The 23,080-nt window shown below is 39.1% G+C and overlaps 1 protein-coding gene across 7 annotated transcripts in view; it reads right to left on the bottom strand.

The window, feature by feature from the left end:
* TBX15 (T-box transcription factor 15) overlaps nt 1-23,080 on the bottom strand; it is a 124,710-nt gene that overhangs the window by 41,531 nt on the left and 60,099 nt on the right. For 5 of the 7 annotated variants that reach the window (XM_077842666.1, XM_077842661.1, XM_077842665.1 and 2 more), the window contains 4 exons: nt 8,484-8,697; nt 3,379-3,480; nt 1,453-1,624; nt 10-177 (listed from right to left, as the gene is read on the bottom strand). In XM_077842666.1, coding sequence (XP_077698792.1) covers nt 10-177; nt 1,453-1,624; nt 3,379-3,480; nt 8,484-8,584 — 543 coding nt within the window. In that variant the 5' untranslated portion in view covers nt 8,585-8,697. Of the gene's footprint in view, nt 1-9; nt 178-1,452; nt 1,625-3,378; nt 3,481-8,483; nt 8,698-20,379; nt 20,521-20,741; nt 20,998-23,080 lie in introns of those variants that run through there. The other 2 variants (XM_077842664.1, XM_077842663.1) reach the window with 2 other exon arrangements.

Below are 23,080 nucleotides of genomic sequence, written 5' to 3'. Positions count from 1 at the left end.
GCCTCTTACCTGCTGGTTCTGGTAGGCTGTGACCGTGGTAAACACTGTCTCAGGGAAGTTGAATGTTTTCACGCCATCCCCAACAGGGACAGGTTTGGTGGGCGACAGGTCGCTGCTGAAATCCTTGCGGATCACGTGAACCCGAGGCTGGTATTTGTGCATAGAGTGCAGAATGATCTGAAATGAGAAGGGGCCATGTTATGCCAGAGTTGCTCAAAAGTCCCTACATCTTTTCAAACTCTCATGCAAACACAACCACAGGAAAGAAGCACTATAGGAAGAACATGGATTAGGGGGCTGGGATGTGTAGGAAACTGGAAGTCAGTGTACTTGCCTATGGCAAGAAGGACTAAGTGACTGGATAGCACTACATGGACCCAAACAGCAGAGTATCCCAATCATGGGGGGTGGGGTGGATGTGGTATTGCCTTAATTGGACCATACTGAATAACTGTCCCAATACCAAAGACAGCACTCTGCTAAAAAGTCTCAGAATCTCAGGGATCCCTGGGTGGCTCAGGGGTTTAGCAGAGTGTGATCCTGGAGTCCCAGGATCCTGGAGTCCTTCGGCCCAGAGTGTGATCCTGGAGTCCCAGGATCAAGTCCCACATCAGGCCTGCATGGAGCCTGCTTCTCCCTCTGCCTGTATCTGTCTGTCTGTGTGTGTGTGTGATTAATAAGTAAATAAAATCTTTTTTTTTTAAAGGGCTCAGAATCTCTATGTGATATTTGCTCCCTCTTTCACATTTTCATCATGGGCTCATGCTATCTTTACATTCTCTAAGCTGTTATCTACACTTTGTTACCAAATTTATTGCCACTCTCTCATATCCTGTGAGTGAATGGTGTATGTGTGTTCTTTCTTCCTTGGAAAATTGTCATTTCCTTAAAGACAAGAGCCATGGTTTTAGTTATTCCATCTTCCTGTAGCACCCATCTGGATCCTGGCATTTAGTGAAAGTTCTATGTACTCCTGGCCATGAAATATAAATTAATAACATAAAGTGCCCTAATGATACCTGGAAAGTTTTAAGATCTATTCTTCTCTTAAAAATAGATACATTTTCTTGACAAATCAGCCCAAACCATCACTTCAATCATTTCTCTGAGTTTATTGTCCCATGAGTCATTCCACTGAATGTTGTGATTTCCTTCACCATTTTTAAACGTGTCCTGTGTTTCTGCCTTCAGACTCTCCCCTGTCTAGACTTCGGGTCCCTGGAACATGAGAACTCTGATAAACACAACCCAATGCACAGCAGACATTTGCTAAATGTTGGATTTGTAATAAATGAAATTTCATGGGAGGAAAAAAAAGAACGTATGCTTATACTTAAAATGATTCAAAGTGGCATAGAGATTCTTATTTTACCTGTTTGAAAAAGCCTAGAACTAGTCAGCTCTAGAGCCAAAAGGGAGGAAGAAGGAGATGGATGGGATTCTTTGACTCACATGTCCTTGATCATCCAACTCATTGTTGGTCAGCTTGAGTTTGTCGAAACTGACCACCTGTCTCATCCAAGTGTCTCCAGAAGCTAGAGAATCAGGGTGTATATAAACTCTTGGGGGCACAGGGGAGTCCGCGTTGCCAGCCACCATCCACTTGGAGCTGTGGTACACATATCTGAGGTGGAAAGGAAGAGAGGAGAAATCAGAGACAGAAACAGAGAGGGAAGAGAGGCCCAAGAAGCCAGAAGAGACAGGAGGGGGAGAGACGGAGAGAAAGCAAGATGGAAAATAGTAGGGATTAAACAGAGAATACAAGACAGCAAAAGAGTAGCATAAAGAACCAGGGACAATAAGATAGAGATGAAAACATAGAAGGAGGTGGGGTGGGGGAGGGCAGCAAAGGGTTGTGGTTAATGATCAAAGCTGCTGCCCTCACAAGGAAAACATTCTCACAGTCCTTTTTCTTTCTTCTCCTTCTCCTTGCCTTGCACCCCTGTGTGCTCACAGGCATCCTGAATCCACGTGTCTAGCTATGGAAAAGGTATTTTACTGCAACCTTTCACCTTTCAAATGCAAACCATATAATCCGTTGGCCACTTGTTCAGGATTTGGTTCCTTATTAAAAACATCTTCCATATTGTCCTATAAAACACAGCCATGTGCAGAGACCCTCCAAGCCCCTCACTTGTTAACCATTTCCTTGCTGAGAATCTGAATTTTGAGGCATTTCTGGAGACCCTTTGCCTCAGTGCAACCATTCCCAGAAACACCACCAAGTCCTCCCAGTTAGTGTTTAGTGTTTCTTTGATGAACCCAGTTTTGAATATCACCATCATCCACATTCTCCCACAAAGCCACTGGAAGTGATATGATGTTAGTAGCAAAGGAGGTCAGTTTTCTGGAGTTTGTCAATTGCCCTGCAGTTCTAAAGAGAGTTCTCTATGGATTTGGCACCTCCTTGCTTCTCACTTACAAAGAACCACACAGGATCTGGATGCTAGCAAACGGAGGCACTCAGTCCAAATCACAAGATCCTCTAAAATTGATTGGAAGCATCTCTTGTCCTAAGTCCTGCATCCAGATCACTTCTCTCTTAGTCAGCTCTCTCCCTCTGCCATACTAGTGTTGGCATTTCCCATTCATTCATTCATTCATTCATCTCTCCCCTCCTAATTCATAGAGCTAGCACCAAGTTCTCAAATATTTCAAGAATAAGACATGATTCACTGATCTGATTGAAATCTCAAGAGATTGGTTAAGCCACAACTTGTTTCAAATAAGACTGATGTATAACCCATCCAAGAGACATAGACATTGTGTTGGACACTTACTATAATGACTTTGAAGGAAAGTTATTTAACAACTCACTCACAACCCCTATTGATAAGCAATAATTCTGCTTCACTAAGTGTCCTTCTTGAAATCTTACCCAATTCTCCTCTTCTTCCCTTCCATCATCCACAAGATAATCCATCAGATATATGATTGAATATACTGCACTGGTCCACTTCTCTGCCTCTCCAAAATAAATCATCTCAACTCACTTAGCATTTCATAAACCAAATCATTCAATGTGTTAATCACTTTCAATGTGAACTGAATTAACTTTAGACTTAATCCATAAAGTCTAAATCCATTGATTTTTGCAACCCTGACAGACACTATACAATCCCACTCTCTACAGAGATGGGGAGGGTTCCATACCAAATGATTACTAAGTCTGATTTCCAACCATACGTGACTACTTCCTACATGATGCTTTGCTACAAGCTATTGGTACTTCCTCCATCCTTGTTCCCTATATAGTATACGATACAGTGCATTGTTAAAATACTTCATCTAAGGAGTTTAAAGAACTGTCTTGGAATGATAATGGAATTACCTTGGAATGGTAATGTCCACAATTCCACATCCCAGAGTCATCATTACCTGTATCTTTTATTGTCCACAGGCACAATGTCCATTGCTATGTAATACTGCTGGTGTGGATCCAGGCCAGTGATTTTCACTCTCATGGCAGGAAACATCCTCCTATAAAGGGGAATAGGCAGTAAGCTCAACAATCACAGAGGGAGAAGGAGCAGGAGTAAAGGCTTGGAGAGCTTCTTCTTATGAAGAATGATAAGCAAACCAAAGTCCAGTTCCTCCAATTCTCAAAGTTGCCTGCTTTTTTACACTTTGGAAATTATTACTATAAAATATGCTGAGGACTCACTGTTGAAATGGCACCTCTTCTTGCTGCTTTAAGGATCTTCTCTTTATCTTTGGAATTTGCAAGTTTCACTATTAAATGTCGAGGTGTTGAGCGGCTTTTATTGATTTGGGGGGGGGATCTCTCTATTTCCTGAATCTAAATGCCTGTTTCCCTTCCCAAATTAGGAAAGTTCTCAGCTATGATTTGTTCAAATACATATTCTGGACCTCTGTCCCTTTCAGCGCCCTCAGGAACCCCAATTAACCTTAGATTTTTCCTTCTGAGGCTGTCATTTATTTCCCTTAACCTATCCTCATGATCTTTTAATTGTTTTTCTCTTTTTTCCTCAGTTTCCCTCCTTGCCATCAACTTGTCTTCTATGTCACTCACTCGTTCTACCTCGTTAACCCTTGTCGTTAGGACCTCTAGTTTGGATTGCATCTCATTTAATTGATTTTTAATTTCTGCCTGATTGGATCTAAATTCTGCAGTCATGAAGTCTCTTGAATCCTTTATGCTTTTTTCTAGAGCCACCAGTAGCTTTATAATTGTGCTTCTGAATTGTAATCCAAATTTTGTAACTCTGTGGGAGAGAGGACTGTTTCTGATTCTTTCTTTTGAGGTGAGTTTTTCCTTCTAGTCATTTTGCTCAGTGCAGAGTGGAAATGGCACCTCTTCTTAACTTAAATTGACCTACTTGATGACTCACACACTTCCAAGAGCTCCTACCATGCCATGATTTATATTATTAACCTTTAATGTGATTAGATTGATAATGTATGTGTATTTATACATACATTTCCTATCAGATTATAATATTCTTGAAAATGCTTACACTCTTACACAACATATTTGAGTAACTTATGTTCTTATGACTCAAGTAGCTTATCACAGTTGATTGTAGGTGATGATGAAATATTTTTGATTGGTTGAGTCTATTTAAAAGTAATCTCTCAAGAAAAGAAGAAAAAAGGAAGAGACTATCAATCTCCAAAGTACCAACAAAGTTGCAGGGTTTTTTAAGCATAAAACTGTAGAAAAATTTCTGCAAGTTCTCAGGCTGTCAACATATGTGTCAGAAGAGGACCCTGTGGAATAAGGAGCGAATACCAAATGAATTCTAGTGGCCTCTGGGCAATACCTTGTTTCTACCACAATGGCTTGTTAAACTTGCCAAAGCAAGCGAGGTCAGGATACGGCACTTTACAACTACTCTCATAATTGAAGAGGAGGAGAGAGAGCAACCCAGAAGAGTATTGAGTTTCAAGGGTCTAGAATAAAATTCTCCATTTTTCTTTAACCATAAAAAAGTAGAAAAACATCAAGCTCTTTTGTATGTCATTCATTTTGGAGTCAGACATAAAAAGTGCTCAGTTCAAAAATTTGGATTGCATGAATGTGTTCTAGGGTACTTGTACACAAAATGCTGCATTAAGCTTAACCATCTGGGGCCAGTTAGTTGAGCTGGGCAGGGCACAGTGCTAATGAGGTCAAGGTCACAGGCTTGATCCACATACAGCCTAATTGGCTTTGCTCCATTTCACGGCCATAGACCATACTCTGACCCCAGACAGCCATCTTGCATATGTGCCCTAGTTGTTTACACATGGGGCTTTCTGTGCTAGTCACACACTGCATTGCTCACTGGAAGCAACTCAAAATGCAAATGTCCTGTGGTAGTAGGTTAATGGCATAATCATATCCAGGTGGCGAGTGGGGGGGAACACAAAAACTTAATGGGAATGATGGCTAATTCTTAAATATTACCAAATAATAATATACAGCCATTCCTTCTTTCCTACTTTATAACTTCTCAGAAGCTTCTATTGGTATATAATTCTGGATATTCTACCTCTAGCCTCACAAGTTTAATTACAAAGCCTTATATTTTTGTCTTATGGTGAGATAATGAAATTCAATGGTGGATTTCTCATAATGATTAAATCTAGCATTCACTATAGGTTAGGCACTTGAATCCACATTAATTCTTTCCAAAAACTTGGGAACATTGGTCTATATATATTTACATTTAAACCAGTAATTCCTTTCTTAATAACAATGACTTATGACTGCCTTGTATTTATAAATGGTTGGAGAATACCTTAACAGGGATAGAGAGAAAGTCCTCTCACTTGCTATCTGAGGTAATAAAATGTGGTTCCTCTCAGCTATCTACATAGGATGTGTTACACTGCAAGAGATGAATTTCTTTCCTTCATGATTCCAAGAAAAAAGGTTAGATGTTTTTAAATTCAATACCTGTTTTGTATGGAACACTCACATGACCTTGAGTGAGGAAGCTACCGTTTCTTACCAATACCCAACTTCTAAATGAATGAGATGTGTGACTTTTGAAAAGTTACTTAACATTATCATCGATAAAAAAAAGAAGAGGGGCTATATAATCTCTAAGATGCCTTCTTGCTTTAAAATTCTATGACTACATTTGAATTCTCTTCTTAAAAATTTACCAAAAGTTGCTTTTTCTTTTTGCCAGTATTTTAGCACATAATATCAAATGAAGTCATAACACCCTAGGGAAAAATTAATCTTCCATATTCAAAAAATGACTATGTTTGGTTTTAATTTAATGGCTAAATTTAGGCCAATTCTGTGTCTTCCAAACCCATTAATCCCTACAACCACCTCTGTCCATGGTGCTGATTCTACAGATTATATTGGTACATTAAAAGATTGAGGGTTCTGTAGATTGCAGTAGCTCTCAACCAATAGATTACAGTTTGGGATGTGAGAAGAAGTAGAGCGTGGCTAAAATGTAAGCAAGAAAAAGGACAGAGAGTCATACAAAACTAATGAAACTAAGAAAATGAAAATTAAGATTAAAATTGGAAAGGACACCACAAAGGAAGGAAAAGGAAAAGAAAGAAACAGACGTGGCAGGAAGTGAAGACAAGTCACAGAAGAGAAAGCTTTCTATGAATGCTTCTGAATTATCCCAGAATTACTTGAGTGGAGTTACACAGAGCAATAGCAAAGGCTGAGGCAATCCCATAAATAAGCAATGAATAATGTATCTAAACCTAAACAAAGGAATATGGCTAAAGAACAAACCATATATATTTGTATTCGAAATATCTGGGTAGATCCAGGTATCAAGTGAATCTGGGAAGACAGAGAGGTGGAAATGAAAACAGTGCAGAACAAATCTTGAAATAAGATCACAGGAGAGCTGTGAAAACCAACCCACTTGCCAAAAACGAAGAATAAAAACTTTGTCCTTGAATTGCTGTTTCCTTCTAAGCCATAACATCTCAAAATGTGGAATAGAAGTAGACTGAAACTCATGCAACAAAAGGTATGGTATTGGAAATAATTCCTCTTCAGAGTTGCTCCTCCTAAGAAGCCTTTTAATGGTTATATTCACTACCAAAACTTAGAGAAGGAAGAAGGTTCCAAAGGAGAAATAAAATGAACTAGATTTCAGGCTTATTTTGACCTCATGCTTTTGTGATGTCTTATATTGGGAGCTTTCTCTACATGCATTCAAATACTCCTTTACTTTAAATGTCTATGTTCATGAAGGCAACCAATGACCAATCAGGTGGGTCCTTTTAGTCCTTATGATGGGTTAGTCCTACATAGATTGGGTTTAAAACATGAAATCAGTATAACTGTTTTAACTTTAATTATTCCTACACATTCAAAAGCTTAGTCCAAATTTATTTTTACTTAAATCATTTTGGGGGCACCTGGGTATCTCAGTGGTTGAGCATCTGCCTTTGGCTCAGGCCATGATCCAAGGGTCCTGGCATCAAGTCCCACATCAGGCTCCCCACGGGGAGCCTGCTTCTCTCTTTGCCTATGTCTCTGCTTCTCTGTCTCTCATGAATAAATAAATAAAATCTCTTTTAAAAATTAAAAAATAAATAAATAAATAAATAAATAAATAAATAAAAATTAAAAAATAAATAAATAATTTTTAGATTTTTTAATCCAAGGGCAAAAACTACAACCATTTCTTAATAGTGCAGAATTATACATAGTTAAGACCACTGCTTTAGAGCCAGATAGATCTGTGTGGAATTCTGGAGCTGCCCTTTCCTATCAATGTGACCTTAGTCAAGTTCATTAACCTCTTTCAGCCTTTGTGTCTTCATCCATGTATGAGATTATACTATTGTATCTCATAGGATTCCTGTGATGTCTAAATGATATAATATAGGTTGAGTACCTGGTATGAAACAGATACCTAACTACAGGAAAACCGAAAGCTGTCAATGAATGAATAGCTTAATTAAAAGTGTTTATTTCAAGCAAAATTGTATTTTAAAAACTTTTATCATCCTACATAGTTTTGCAAGAGTTTCCATCGGGTCACCTTTAAAGTTTTGTAATAATTTCAAGCCAACAATAAAGCAGGGCTCAGACACAAAACACGCCCAATTCTTACCAAAAATAAAATTCTTACAAAAACACCTGGTTGCTTTTAATGCCTTAGAAGATGCAACCTGTTATTTGGGAAGCAAATTTTTTCTCTTGAAAACATTGGATGGTGAAGTACCACTTGCTTTGAAAATCTACCATTTGGTTCTTACGTACCACATCAACCTCTCTTATGAGCTGAAATACATTTGTAGGCAGAAGATGTTTGTGAGTGTAGAGGTGATTTAGAGGTTGTAATGGCCCTTAGAGGAAAATAGCAAAATCACCATAAACACAAGATCACTTTACCAAGATGTCTGCATGCAGAAAAGAGAGTACAAGTTGCTTTGGCTTCAGCAATGCTACCTACCACAAATAAGTGGAAAGAAAAATATAACAGCTCCTACTTCTGTTCTCCATTCTTGGAATCTGGACATTCAAAGGACCTTGTCCTTACCTGCCTGCTTTGGTGATAATCATCTCAGTTCCAATATCATGGAACCTCTTCCAGAGGTCAGCACACTGCAGCTCCACCTGAATTTCTTCCATGGAAGACATGGCTGCAGGCACAGGGCCTGCAGCACCAGGGCCCAAGTCAGTGTGAGTGTCAAAGGAGCAGGAAGTACGCTCAGTGAGCACCTCAGAGTCTGAACCAGTGCTTTGCTCGGAATCTGCAAAATAAGCAATCAAGTTTTAAGTGAGAAACTGCTGAGCTTCCCCCTGCAACCATGGCCCTAAAAGATGGGAGGTTGTGTTGGGGGCATAATGGAGTAGGAAGGGGGTGAACAAAAGAAGGCTTAAAGCTGGGAAGCTCCAGAGCACAGCACTCAGGGTATTTTATTATTTTTTTTATGGTTTGTTTTGGTGATTTATGACCATCTTTTAGGTTTTGTGTTTCCAACATGACATCTGGCATTTTAGCAACAGCTGAAGAAAACTGGTCCACAAAAGGCAATATAAAGAGTACTACTAATGTCACCACAGTGAAGGGAAGAAGCCAAACCGGGACAGTAAAGTAAATAAATGCCAAATTAAAAAATGATAATAATAATAATTACAGACCACAGCTCCAAATCTAGACAATTTCACTGGGGGTGTGAGTGTGGGAGGGGGATTGTTCAGTGCTAATAATAACGTGTTCTTTAATGTCATACCACTCAGCATCATTGCCCATCAGTCAGTAATTTTTAAACAAAGCTATTTTTCCTCTATATATCCTGGTCATCAAAAGTAATGAAAAGTTGTTTGGGATCTTTAGAAGCACTTTGTCATATATCTGAGTAAATGGCTTTTCCTAAGAGTTCCAATCAGGCCATTTTGGATGAAAAGAGGGGGGAAAATGTCTGTTGTAAGGCAAGGATATAAGCATATGGAAAAAGTTACCCAAGAAAGCAGTTGAAACAAAGGGAATAAATGAGTTCAGGAGACACCTTGATTGGTTTCTGAAGTATGAGCAGAGGGGAGGGGTGATCCAAACAGGAAGGTAGGATTGAGAGCAACCAAATAAAAAGCTGGCATGCTGTGCCAGATGGTGCTTTCTTCCTGTGTCTTCTGTACTCATGAAGGAGTTTGGGCGGAGGGTGGGGGGAGGGGGGCATGGTGAGTGATAGAGAAAGCTGGAGTCAGATTTACCAGGAAATTTACTGTAATTTTTAAAGCTTTTTACTTTTAGAAGCTCAATGCCAAGAATTGTATCTCATAAGATTTTCCAAATTCAGATTAGCTGATACAATCTTCTTACATCAAATGATACTGCAAGCTAAGCCTGAGAATCTATTTCTCCAACCCTCCCTTAACATCTAGGATTCTGATTGCTTCTCCTATAAATAAATACATACATGAATAGAGTTGGAAACAGCAGTTCTTATGCTGACAACTGACTGTTCAGTGTTGTCAAAGGTCAGGGCCTCTTGGACATCTGTCCTTGACACTAACAGGATGAAGAAGGATGGGATGGAAAGTCAGACCATCTTTCAGCCATCTTCACCTACCTGCAGCAGGTTCCTAGGCTTGTGAAAACCCATCCCACAAGCCCTTCCCTTTTCTTTCATTCTAGCCCTGACATGTTCCTCTTTAAAACCCAAGCAGCATTGCTGGCAAGTCTCCCACATGCTGCCAGCACCCACAGGGAGCAAAGTGCCACTTATCTCTTCCCAGTTCCTCACCCTTCACTTCTGAAGACATTCAGGGTACTGCAGAACTGAACCAAGCTCTAAAATGACAGGAAAGTCTTTGCCCCAAATCTAGATTATCCACAGTCACTATATATAGGTTTTACATGTTTAAGCATACAATTTTATACTTGGAGCTAAACAGGAGCTAACTTTGGTTTCCTTCAAGCACAGAAAAGTGGAGCTACTTATCTAAGATGAGAGCTGCTGCTGAGTGACAAATCTCCATCATAGCTTGATTCTATATGCCTAACCACTTCAGAGGCATTATATCATCATCAAACACTCAGCCAAACACAGTAATTCTGATCCCCTGAGACATGGATTCCCAAACCCCATTGTTCCTGTGATATGCCAAGAGCTCCTCACTTATCATGAGTGTTTTGAACTTTTCAGAAACTTCCGAAAGCAAGAGTTTCAAAAAACAATTTTGTCCTACCTTTGGAAGTAAAGTGGTATGAAATTCCCTTACATAATGTGCTATAATTATGAAAAAGTTGGAAATTTTGGACATATGATCTCCCCAATAAGTGTTTAGGAAGAAGGAGAGAAGGAGAAAACATCACTGCACTAAGTGAGAACTTTTTAATGGTGGCCAAATTGGGGTTGGGATTTGAATGGGGACTATGGCTGGAGAACTGGGAAACCAGAGATTCTACTTTTAACTCGCCATGTCATCAGAAATAAAATGGAATCTCAAAATGTAACATTAAATGGACTAATGAATCACCTTAGACAAGTCACTTAACTATAATGGATATATTTCCTTATGGTGCATTTAGAAGGACTTAGCTGAAAACTTTTATAATCTCTTCCACCTCTAAGGACTTGAAAAGTGTCAACACATACTTTCTAATGTGACTTTCAGTGATAACCCAAGAAACCTCAATTAGAAGCATCAAATTAAAATGGCTTGGGCAAGACAAGTTAAATGAGGAAAAACATTGGGGACTTAGATTCACATTATCATAGAAGTTAAAGAATTCAGTGGGTATTCTGTTTATAGTTTCAATCAAATCAATCAATAAGCACCTATCAGCATGTGGCCCTATATGAGGTACCATGTAGGTAATTTGAAACAGAATCCCAGACCTTGCGAAGTTTCCCAGTTAGTGTTGATTAATTATGTGTTTATTGGGTGCTTACTTTGTGCCCAGCACTGTGCCAAATCCTAAAAAATACCAAAGTACAGAATGAGGCTCTGTTGTGTATTGTGTATACACAATTGTGTGTGTGTATACACAATTACATACTGCCTTGTTTGTCTCATAGAAACCTAGTAAAAAGAAGGATCTGAGAGGACTGGAAAAGTTCTGGGGAACTCATGCTTACTAGAAAAAAAAGTGGACAAGATGTAAAGACATAGGGAGTATTTGCCCATGAAGAGGATTTTCGGACACAGTTGTTTGTTTCCCTGGAAATACTCTGTGGTCCTGGATTCTCACTCCCACACAAAATACAGTCCAAGTGACTTTTATATACAGAATACAGGCACCAGCCCACATTTTCAATAACATAAATTAAGCTACCCTATAATTAAATAGGGGTAAGATCAACTCCCTAGGTAAAAATAAAATGTAATTCCTTTGTAAAATACATTTCTAAATCATAGTTAGATAAAATATGTAGGCTAACTAAATCATTTATTTCAGCTATTAATCAGAATGTATAATCAAGTTAACTAAGTCATTAAATAAGAAATGCAGAGCAGGTTACTTCAATCAAATAGGGCCATCCATTCAGAAATACAAACAGTCTCTTGAATATCAGAAAACACCTCTGTGTTTTCAAGTTGTTTTTTTTTATTCTTGGCAATTTGTGACTTCCTGCCTTCAAAAAATAACCATGAGGAACTCATTTGAATGACCTAGAAAGACATTTTGACTGTCAGATGTCTCTTGTGGATAGCATTGTAACAAGTGAACTTTTAGAAAATCAGGAACGTAAATGATAAAGTCACACATCACTAAGGAAGTTAAAGAAAACTTTGGGAACTTGCATGGAGCCAGTTACAGGTCACTGGAGAACATCATGTGACTCATATAGTCAAACCAACATACCTATTACCATCCAAAAAAGTCCGTAAACAAGAGATTCTAACTGTTAGCTTATAGTGTCACTTGTTTTCTATCTCTGATCTATTTCATGTTGCTAATAATGGACACTGTCAACACCAAGTTCCTATAGAAAGTTGAGTTTAGCTTATAGCAAGTTCAATTCTCAATTCACACAAAATAATAGCATAAGAGAAATAGATGCTTCATTTACATTTTACACATTATTTAATATATCCTTCCATTTGATAGGTAGAGATGGTATATTTTTATGTCCAATATATTGATGAGGAAATTGAGACTAAGAAAATTAAAAAACAACAACATGGCCTAGAAGGCAGGTCTTTTGCCTCCTAATCCAATGATCCAGTCTCTCCCAAGAACATATTAGATCCAACCCTGGTCAAAATAGCCAGCAATTCTGTAATAACCCTCAACTATTGTAACCATCCTTACAAATGAAATGGCTTAATATGTTTGATCCTGGCCAAGTCATATAAGTATTTTGGCCCTCATTTTCCTTAGTCATTTTAGCATAGCACATGCACATTTAATTAGAGGTGCTATAAAGTCCCTTTTAATCTAATTTTTACTGGATGGATTGGTAGTGCAGCATAAAGACTTGACTATGGTAAGTTGAGTTGGTTGGCATGCACAGAAAATGCCTAAATTATGTGTATTTTGACTTAATATCAAAACCAGGCATTATTAAACATATTTCACAGTCTTCCAGGTGATTTTCATTTCCACTTAACTAATAACTTTGAGCAATAATTCACTCCTACAGTAAACACAACATATTTACTCTTAGGGCTCTGCTATTCTCTATGAGTATGATGTTAGAATGTCATTTCATTTTATGGAGCCTCAGTTTCCATATCTTTATTATTTATATTTATCTATTACTATTTTCTTATCTTTGCTATTATAGGCTTGGGGAAGATATCTTCTTACTTAAAAAATTATATTTATATCCTTATGATAAAAGAGAAATTAATGATTCTGTTGATAACAATGCTAGTGACTTTGACAGTGAGATGAATATAAGCCCACAAGAACTATCCCAACCAAACAGTTAATGGTCAAAATCTATTGAACACTTACTAAGTATCTGGCACTTTATATATATATATAAATATAAATTATTTATTTATAATTTATAATTTATAATTATTATTTACATTTTTATAAATTTATTTATATTATTTATATTTTATATATTTATATATATCATATCTAAAAGGGAATATATATTATATATATAATTTAATAAAATAAATCTAAGAGTTATTATTATCTCCATTTTATATATTATGGACACAAAAATTCAGATTATATCAGCTATACCTCCTGAAGATTGCAGGAATGTGAGACTATATTTAATTCCACTTTTATTTCACCAAACATTTCTGCTTTGTATAGATCAGGTTACATAGTAATGGACCAAGACAGATGAAATATATTCTTGCTTACAATCTGATAGGAAAGGACATACATACTGTTAAAAAAAGACTGGCTATGGGGGATCCCTGGGTGGCGCAGTGGTTTGGCGCCTGCCTTTGGCCCAGGGCGTGATCCTGGAGACCCGGGATCGAATCCCACATCGGGCTCCCGGTGCTTGGAGCCTGCTTCTCCCTCTGCCTGTGTCTCTGCCTCTCTCTCTCTCACTGTGTGCCTATCATAAATAAAAAAAGAAAAAAAAAAGACTGGCTATTATAGGTGTTCCAACAGATATGAGAGCAAGGTATTAAGGAGCTTTGAAGAACAAGCAAGTCAATGATTTAAGATCAAGAAGACTTCGCAAGGTGACATTTGAGGATGGACTTGAAACAGAAGTTCAATATGCACACACAAAGACATTATGGGAATGGAATTTAAGGTAAAGGGAATAGCATGATGAAGGACTTGCCATTTTTAGATAATTGCAAGCACACTGATATGACCTGAGCTTAAAATACATAGGGATGAGAGGAGGTGAGATAAGAAGGTTGAAAATCAGATTCAACTCAAACTCAACTAAACGACTATTTATTTAACATTTACTATGTGTCAGTCACTCTTCTAGATCTTTGAGACATCAAGGGGAAAAAAAATCTCTGGTCACATGGAATTCATATCCCAAGAGGAACATGGGTGTCATAATATGGAGTTTAGACTTTGTTTTCATTATTTCGTTAAAAGAAAGTCTTCTTTTAAATGAAGGCGATGAGGGCAGCCTTGGTGGTTCAGCGGTTTAGCACTGCCTTCAACCCAGGGTATGATCCTGGAGACCCAGGATCAAGTCCCACATTGGGTTCCCTGCATGGAGCCTGCTTCTCCCTCTGCCTCTCTCTGTCTCTTTCTGTATCTCTCATGAATAAATAAGTAAAATATTTTTTAAAAAACTAAATGAAGGTGATTATAGTTCTATCTTCCTTTCTAGACTATGAATTCCACAAGCTGAATTTAATGCTTTGCACATTTCCTATATGAATGATGTACAGTAGCCCAGTTTCAGTGCAGGAGATGCGTAATAGAAGACTACTATCAAAGTCAGATAAGAGATGCAGAATTTTCTGAGATTGGATATACAGTGCCACTTCCATAAGCCTGGACTTCAGCTATCAAATTTTAGTCCAAGGAAGAAAGTAGTTTGAAACAAAGGAGAAAGACACAACCCAGATGATAATCAGTCTTTTTTTTTTCTGCCAATAACTAGAACATGACTATACTGAGTGGTATTTCCTATCTGATATTGGTGGAACAGCCACCCCCTGTTCTATTTCCTATATCCTAAAGTCTCAAAAACCAAGAGTCCCATAGCCATCCAAGGGTTCCCATTCATACCAGGGAAGACATCAGAAGCTTATAACTTAGGCAGCACTCTCTGTACCAGGCTCAAGTAAACTCTATTTCTAGAGGACCTCAGCGGTGGAAATTGGTTCTAGAATGTCAAATTTTATCAGGCAGCTTAGCAAAATCTGGTGATGAAACTTTTCATGAGTAATTCTAAATATGGCCAAAGCAGAGCATTTGGCACTGACCTGAGTACGAACTGAGCCCAAATTTGATACCCAGTCCAGAGCTTTAAGGGAATGAACTCTAACCTGAGTTGGATTAAAGTAAAATTATGGTGAGAGCAAACACTCAGACAAGTCTGTTAGATGACTTTAATGATGGAATGAAGTCTCTGAGCTCTCCATGCCCTCCAAGTTCTATTTGGGAAAAGAAGGGAGGTAACCTGAAGCCTGCAATTCTCATGCCAATAAACCAATTAAGGAGAGTAAAAGCACATATCTCTCAGCTGCCTAAAGCACTCTCCACCTGACAACCAGCATCTCTCTCAGTGATACACAGTACCAGAGGCAAGGACCCAAATTCATCCCTGAGAACTCAGCTTTCTAAAGAGGCTTTGCAAAGAAGTGGCAGCAGTAATTTTTATATCTATTTCTTGTTGATCGAACGAAGGCTCAATGTGATGAAAGGTTCAGACTCTAATGTTCCAGCATACTTTGAAGGTGGAGGCAAAAGGGAAGAAAAGTCATGAGCACTACACTAAATACTCCATATACACTATCTCATGCAATTTTCATAGAAAACCCTATGAAGTAGGCACTACTGTTGCTATTTTACAAAGGAGGAAACTGAGGCTTGGTGGGACTGAGAGGCTTTCTCATATTTTATAACTAGCTGTCATCATAGGATCTGACAACAGAGTTGATGCTCTTTCTACTACACACTCTTTCTCCATTTTCAGAATAATACCTGCATAGCTGGGTGCTTCCCACACTGAACTTGGAAATGCAGAGCTAATGCTCAGGCTGTTTAGTCAGAAGATAGCTCTAAGGAAACTTAAGACATTGTCAATTCTTTGGGGAGAAGAGAAAAGTCAAGGCAAAGTCAGACAGGAATTTTCCTTTCTCAGTAGCAAGGGAATTGTGTTCAGGAATATCTGAGGCATTTTCACCAACTTAGTATTATTTAATAAGTAAGTACAAGTGCAAAAGGCCCCCTCTTCTTGCATTTCACTTCCTGTCCCCAGTCTCCCCTGGGTAAAGCATCCAAAGGTGACAGGTCACTGAAGATTGCTGTCAATGTCAAGTCACTCTTTCACTCTAGCCTAGACCATAAGCAAAACATTAGAAGGTGCTTGGAAAATATTTGGACTTTGAGAATTGTATAATGACAGCATTGAAGGACAATAAAAGGCAGCTGAGGTAGTTCCTACTTGTGCAGGATTTGGTTTATTTAGAATTAACTCAAGTCACAGTTCACAGCCCAAAAGTTTTTGATAGCCCTAAATGGATATCTATATTTGAGGAGAATTCGTCTGATAACAATGTATGTGAAAACATTTATAAACAGTAAAGTAACAAATTAACATATAGGATTATATGCCAATGATGAAGTTAATCAGAAAGACCAAGAAAAAATAAAGACAAATATGGGTCTCAGTTTTTTTAGGACAGTCCTAGTTCCAAATATTTTATCTCATTCTTCCTATAAAATTAAAATTTTTGAGATTGACTTTTGGCTTAGAAAATGCATAAATGGATAAATAAAAAATTGGTCACAAGCCACATGGCAATATTCAATCTAAACACCTCTTATACCAGAGGTCCTCCAAAAGTTGATCCTAATTGACAGGGTGGTCTTCAAGATTTACCAGTCAATTTTGAGCCAGCAGCTGTCAACACAGGCCCCTCCTTGAGGCTCTTGGCATGTTTTCTGGATGAAGTGACACATTAGCTCATCCCCAAGCCAGTTCTTGTTTACTCTTTGCAACCACAACTACTTCTAACCTCCCACCACCACCCTGCCCATTGCCATAGCACAATCGCCATCTGCCATAGTGGTCTTTTAATTTCCATGAAGTGAGAAGGAGCCCTTCCCCTATATGCTCTAGAAGAACTTGCCTTATACCTTGTTATGATATTCTCACTGAGCACCAATAAATAAACAAATTCATGCTAATACACAAAAGGGGAAGAAATAAACAGCCAACTTCCAAAAAATAAGCATAATTTAACATCCAGAGACAGTGCCCTTGGAAATGGCAATTTTAATCATGAGGACACAGAGAGAGGCAGAGACATAGGCAGAGGGAGAAGCAAGCTCCCCATAGGGAGCCTGACATGGGACCAGATCCCTGGACTCCGAGATCATGCCCTGAGCCAAAGGCAGACATTCAACTGGTGAGCCGCCCAGGCATCCCTGGAGATGGCAATTTTGAACATGAAACTGAAAATAAACAAACAAATAAATAAACAAACATGTAACTGGATAGACATTTGAGTACAACCAGGAACATGAAATTCCCTTCAAATTATACTCAAGAGACCACCAGCTACACTAAGTTTAAAACCCAACATATCATGCCAAACATAGAGAACCATCCCATTTATTTTTTTTAAGATTTTATTTATTTATTCATGAGAGACACAAAGAGAGAGGCAAAGATGTAGGCAGAGGAAGAAGTAGGCTCCCTGTGGGGAGCCTGATACAGGACTCAATCCCAGGACCCAGGGATCACGACCTGATCCAAAGGCAGATGTTCAACCACTGAGCCACCCAGGTGCCCCAAAACCATCCTATTCAATGATTATAAGAGAACTACATGGCTGGAAACTATGTAACAACCTCCCCAATAATCTTCTAAATCCATCCATTTGATAAATCATTTATTTATTCAGCAAATAATTATTGATTAACTAGCTTGGACCTAGAGATGTACTAGGTACTTTGAGGGGCACAACATTGAATAAGATGTGTTCTCTGTTTCCAGGAACTCACAAAATCACCTAGGAGACAGTATAGGTCAATAAATAATCTAATAAAAGTAGAACAGTCAAAATCCAACATGGCACATAGCACACTGGGGATTGGAATTTGGAACGAAAAACACCAAGTTCTAAAGTTCACCTCTTCCTTTCCAACTGCCTAATCTTAAACAAGTCACTTAACCTCCTGATGTCTTCGTTTTATCATTTGTAAAATGAGGATATCACTAGTACCTATTGTGTGAATCACTAACAAAGCATGTATGTTTATGCAAATACCTTATCAGTAGTAAAAGGGAGAGATAAATGGTAATTTTAATGTACTATTATCTAAGAGAAATATCAATAGAATGCTATGAGAGTTTAGAGATGAGAAGAATCTCTTCCAGTCCAGTGGTCTTTTCTGGAACTAATGAAGGAAGGTCTGTAAGATAAAAAGGCAGAAATGGGGAAAGGAGAAGGATCTTCAGGAAAAGGGAACTTTACGGCAGAGGCATGGCAGTAAAGTCTACCAGACAGGTTTAGAGAATAGCAATTCAGAACACATCTGCATTAGTCCTCTGATATCCTCAGCACCTGGGACAGTGCCTGGCACCTACAATGCATTCAATAAAATATTGGTCTTGTTGAATACATAAATGTATTAAATGCTATGTTTAGCAAGGCAAGAGGAGAGATGTGACCAAAGAGCTGGAACGTAGACTGAAGCCAGAGGGAGAAATGTGAATGCTATTCATCTTCCGATCTTCTTCCAGAGACCAATACACCTCTGGTAAAGAGGTATCTTCACTCAATGCCATGTTCCCAATTTAATCCCAACAGAGTCACTTTTGTGTGTAACCTGCATTATTGGAATCCCACCCACACTTTTCCTCCATGATTGAGTTGTGTTAAGCTGATTGACAAGGTCTGACCTGAGGTCATTCATGGGCTTCAAATGAGTTCAGTGAATTCAGTCATTTCTGTGAGTAGCACTCCCTGCCAAGCATCTGAGAAATGTTCAGACACTAACTCACCTCCATAGAAACTCAAGAAGACAAGGTGCCAGCGGTCATGAGGATAAAAATGGGGAAAAGAGTAAGGCCTTCAAGTACTAGAGATGGTGATACTGAGGGAGAAGTAGTGTGGCACACGAGCCCTCTCCTTCAGAAACAGAATGACTCCTGCCCCCTGTACACCCCCATTCAGCTAGGGTCTGTGCTATCTGCAGTAAAGCAGGGTTTTCAGAGATGCAGCCAGGAAGGGGGTAAAGTACAGTCCTTCTTTGGATCACACAGACTTAGATGTATGACTGAGCAAGTGACTTAACCTTTCCTGGCCAATTTCCTCATCTAAAATAGAGATTCCAATAACTCTCAGTAAAGCCTCTGGAACACAACAGGAGTATATTAAATGTTAGTTCCTTATATCATTTGGAAAGGTGAGTGACCGCAAGGGTTAGATCTTTTCCCAATCACTTCCCTGTCCATATCTAAGAGAGAGAAAGAAGCTTTGTGTTCTTTCAAATAGAGAAAAGGAAATCCTAATAAAGAAAATGTAGAGCAGGAAAAGATCACATGGTGAAGAAAATAATTCAGGGCCTGGAGCAGAAACCATCAAAACTGAATGGTGTTACAAGAAATGGCAGAAAGGCAGAAGGAAAGAAAGCAAAGAAACAGTAAAAATGTCAGCTAAGAAAGGCTACTTTTGTGTGGGTCTGCCTGTGTGATGCTCTCCTGGTCCACAGTGGCCACCACACTATTGAGAAGGAAAATGACTAGAATCTGAAAGAAGAGATAATGGGGAATACCACTGAGCAGAGGCGTATGTTGGACCTTCAGTAAGGAAATGGGGCTGAGGAAGCAAAACCTAACCTTGAGCAGAGAAGCAGATAGATCAATCTTGGCTGGAGAAGCAATCCAAGGGTACTGTTCCACAAGAAAGGGGGGAACACAGGAAAGAGCCAGAAGGCTGTAGCATCCCCTAATTCTAAATTAATGCCCTTGTCAAGAGCCCTCACCCTCTGGCTCAGGCTAGGGAAAATACACAGTAAGGAGGCAGGAAAGATCTAGAGCTTAAGGGAGTCTCCCAGGGAACACGGGGATAAGGTCTGAGAGCTGGGCACTATAACCCTATTGCTGAGACTTAGCCAAGGTGACCGGCCCAGTGTAACCCACCCAGAACTACCAGAAAGAAGGACTCAGTCATGCTCCAAAGCTTGAACTCAACCACTGTGCTACACTTCCTTCAGAAATTCTAAAGCCAAATGCTTTGATGTGGGAAAAGAATCCACTTTGGGGTACAGAGCAAGTGTTGAGAGTGAAATAAACACCCTGGATTAACCACATTCATGGCATATTTACAATTCACCACCAGCTTGAGATGCTTACCAGATTTGGAATCCCGTCTTCATATCCCAAGTCCCCAGAACCCTCCAGGAAAAGCTCCCCTTCTGTCTTCTCCAGCCTTCTTTTTCCCCTCTAAAGCCCTCCCCAGAAGAGAATGGGTTGTCAAAGGATGCTTACCCTAGGGTAGAATTTGGTGATGGTCAAGAAGAGGGTGGGGCAAGTTAAGGGATTGCCTAACACTGTCCTCTGTGTAAAGGCTGATTTGGGAATCCCAAAGTCAACATGTTATTCCTAACTCCATTCCTGACTCCTTGAGTAATCTTGCCCAGATCATTTAACTCCACCCATTCCTCGGCCAACACCTTGGCTACAGCACACTTCTCTTTTTCCCCAGGCCTACCTACCTTGGTCAGAATGACTCTTGAAGAAACAGTGTCCTCCAAGTGTGTCAGCAATTCAGAAACTGACAGCTTCTAAAATAGCTGGTGTGTTGTTGCTGAGTGTCTGTTGCTTTCCGAAGGAGTGGTGGTGTCACTGAGGCAGCAGGATTTCCTTGCCAACGTTGCTCCTACCCTCCTCCCCAGAAGGCTCTGCCATGCCTCTCCCTGTCCCGACCCAGGAAGACTTGGAGCTCAGGGGCTGTGGCATTTAAGCACTGACAGAGTTCCCACTTCAATCCCCGTCGTGGTGCCAGTTCAGCATCTGTCATGATGACCCAGCCTGAACCGTATTTAGAAGCTTCTGACATGGCACCGTGTCCCAGCCCATCTCAGAGTGACAGGAGATTTCCTGAGCACCTGGGCTTGTGATTCCTTCCAGAGAATGGGGGTCAAAATGACTTTCCTAATGGTCTGTTTCCTTCTCAGGAGGGTACCCACCTGCTAGAGGCCTCTCTCAGAGATTCAATCTCCATCAATGCTATTATATCATGCTATTTTAAAAATCCAGACTTTTTATAAAGCTTACAAGACATGTTGGAGGAAAGAGAGAATAATGGGAAAATCTATCAGAAAATGGGTTTAGTGGTCTGTCCATGGACTATTCTTACAAACATAAATGTCCCTAGAATTCTATCCTGGGAATGCACAGAATCTACCAAATATTGCCAGTGAACAGGGAGAGCCTGCCTAGGACTCTTAACTTCTTGGGGGACAGAACATAGTAATTCACTTCATCTTTGTGACAGCCCCTGTGCCCATCTTGAAAATAGCCTACTGGAGTCTTAAAAAAATTGTAAGTTATTCCCTGTTACTGGTTCAAAAACAACAACAGCAACAAAAACTTTTTTATTTATACTCTAATGTAATCTCCACCCAGTCAGGCAGACTGGTAATTGTATAACACTAATTGGGTAGGCCATCATTTTTGAGGGTTACTGCACATGGAATGAGTCTAGTCCTCAACTCTACTAGAAAAAAAGACTTTCCCTATTCACCCTCAACTCTCTGTGCCAGTGTCCCTGACCAGAGTCCCATGGAGATATCCTGTCATTTAAAAGGCATCAGTGTTTGGCCTCTCCCCGTTTCTGGGCAAGGACCCAACACTCAGAGAATGTGGTTTTAGGATCATGGCATCTAATCCATTCAAGGATTATTTTCCCCCCTACTGCTCAGATGGGTGTGTTAATCATCACCTCCCTTTGTTCTGTAATAAATTCAGCCCTGGCTAATTCCAAGCCTCTATGCATCAGTGGAGTTTAAAGATGGAGTTTTGACAGGTCAGATATTTAGAATCAATAGACCACCAACTAGTCAAAAATCTTAAGTAGTTTTAGGAACATGTGGAAGTAATTTTTTCCCAGAATTCACAAGTCTGAAGGATGAGATCTTATTGATGGCATGTGGGCTGTTGTATATATTAAAATATTACTTTATAACCATATTCTATGTATAATCAAAATTGATTTAACAGTGAAGGCAGATTTTCCTTATTATACCAAATATCACATGTATTATCAGATACAAATTACATTGGAGTACACACTACACAGTATCTTTAAAAAAAACAATAAAAAAGTAAGATAAAATTATAAGTGAATGTGAGAGCACCTGGCTGGCTCAGTCAGTGGAGCATATGACTCTTGATCTCAGGGTCGTGAGTTAGAGCACCATGCTGAGTGTAGAGCTTACTTAAAAAATATATGTATATATATAAAACACTAAATGTTGTAGGCTATGGAACTTCACAGAAATCAGAATATTTTGTGTGACATTGGCTGTATACCTACATTTTAATTATAAACATCTCAGTTGCATGCAGTAAATCTTTTTGCAAAGGAAAAGTTGTTCATAAAATATTAATTTCTAATTTTCTCAATGAAAAGGTTATTAACCTAATGTCAGTGGATGGGCTTTGGGGGTTTATATGACCTAAAGTCATAAGTTAAATTTGAAAGAGCTTGCATTTCTCTGGGAAGAGAATGTATGGTATTTATGGGATTCTTAAAGCAACCGATGACTTTAAAAGGATGAGGGCCACTGGTTTGATAGGCTTTCTCAAGTGGGGAAACTGTCCAATTTCTAAGTTCTTCTGCTGTAATGTAAAGCATTTCCCCTTTGCCAGATATTTTCAACAAGGGAAATATTCAAAAAACGACATAGAATACTAGTGGTGCTTCTTCACAAAAATGCATTCTTTGTCTCCCTTACAAGGATAAAGTGGTTGTGTTTCTCTGGGAGCATTAAACTTTCTCTGTATGGTTCCTTATTCCTTAATTATCTGTATTTTAACCACATATATATGT

This window comes from Canis aureus, chromosome 12, assembly GCF_053574225.1.
Source record: "Canis aureus isolate CA01 chromosome 12, VMU_Caureus_v.1.0, whole genome shotgun sequence".
NCBI lineage: Eukaryota > Metazoa > Chordata > Mammalia > Carnivora > Canidae > Canis > Canis aureus.
Note: the sequence above shows the minus strand (reverse complement) of the source record. Positions and strands in the feature narration are given on the sequence as shown.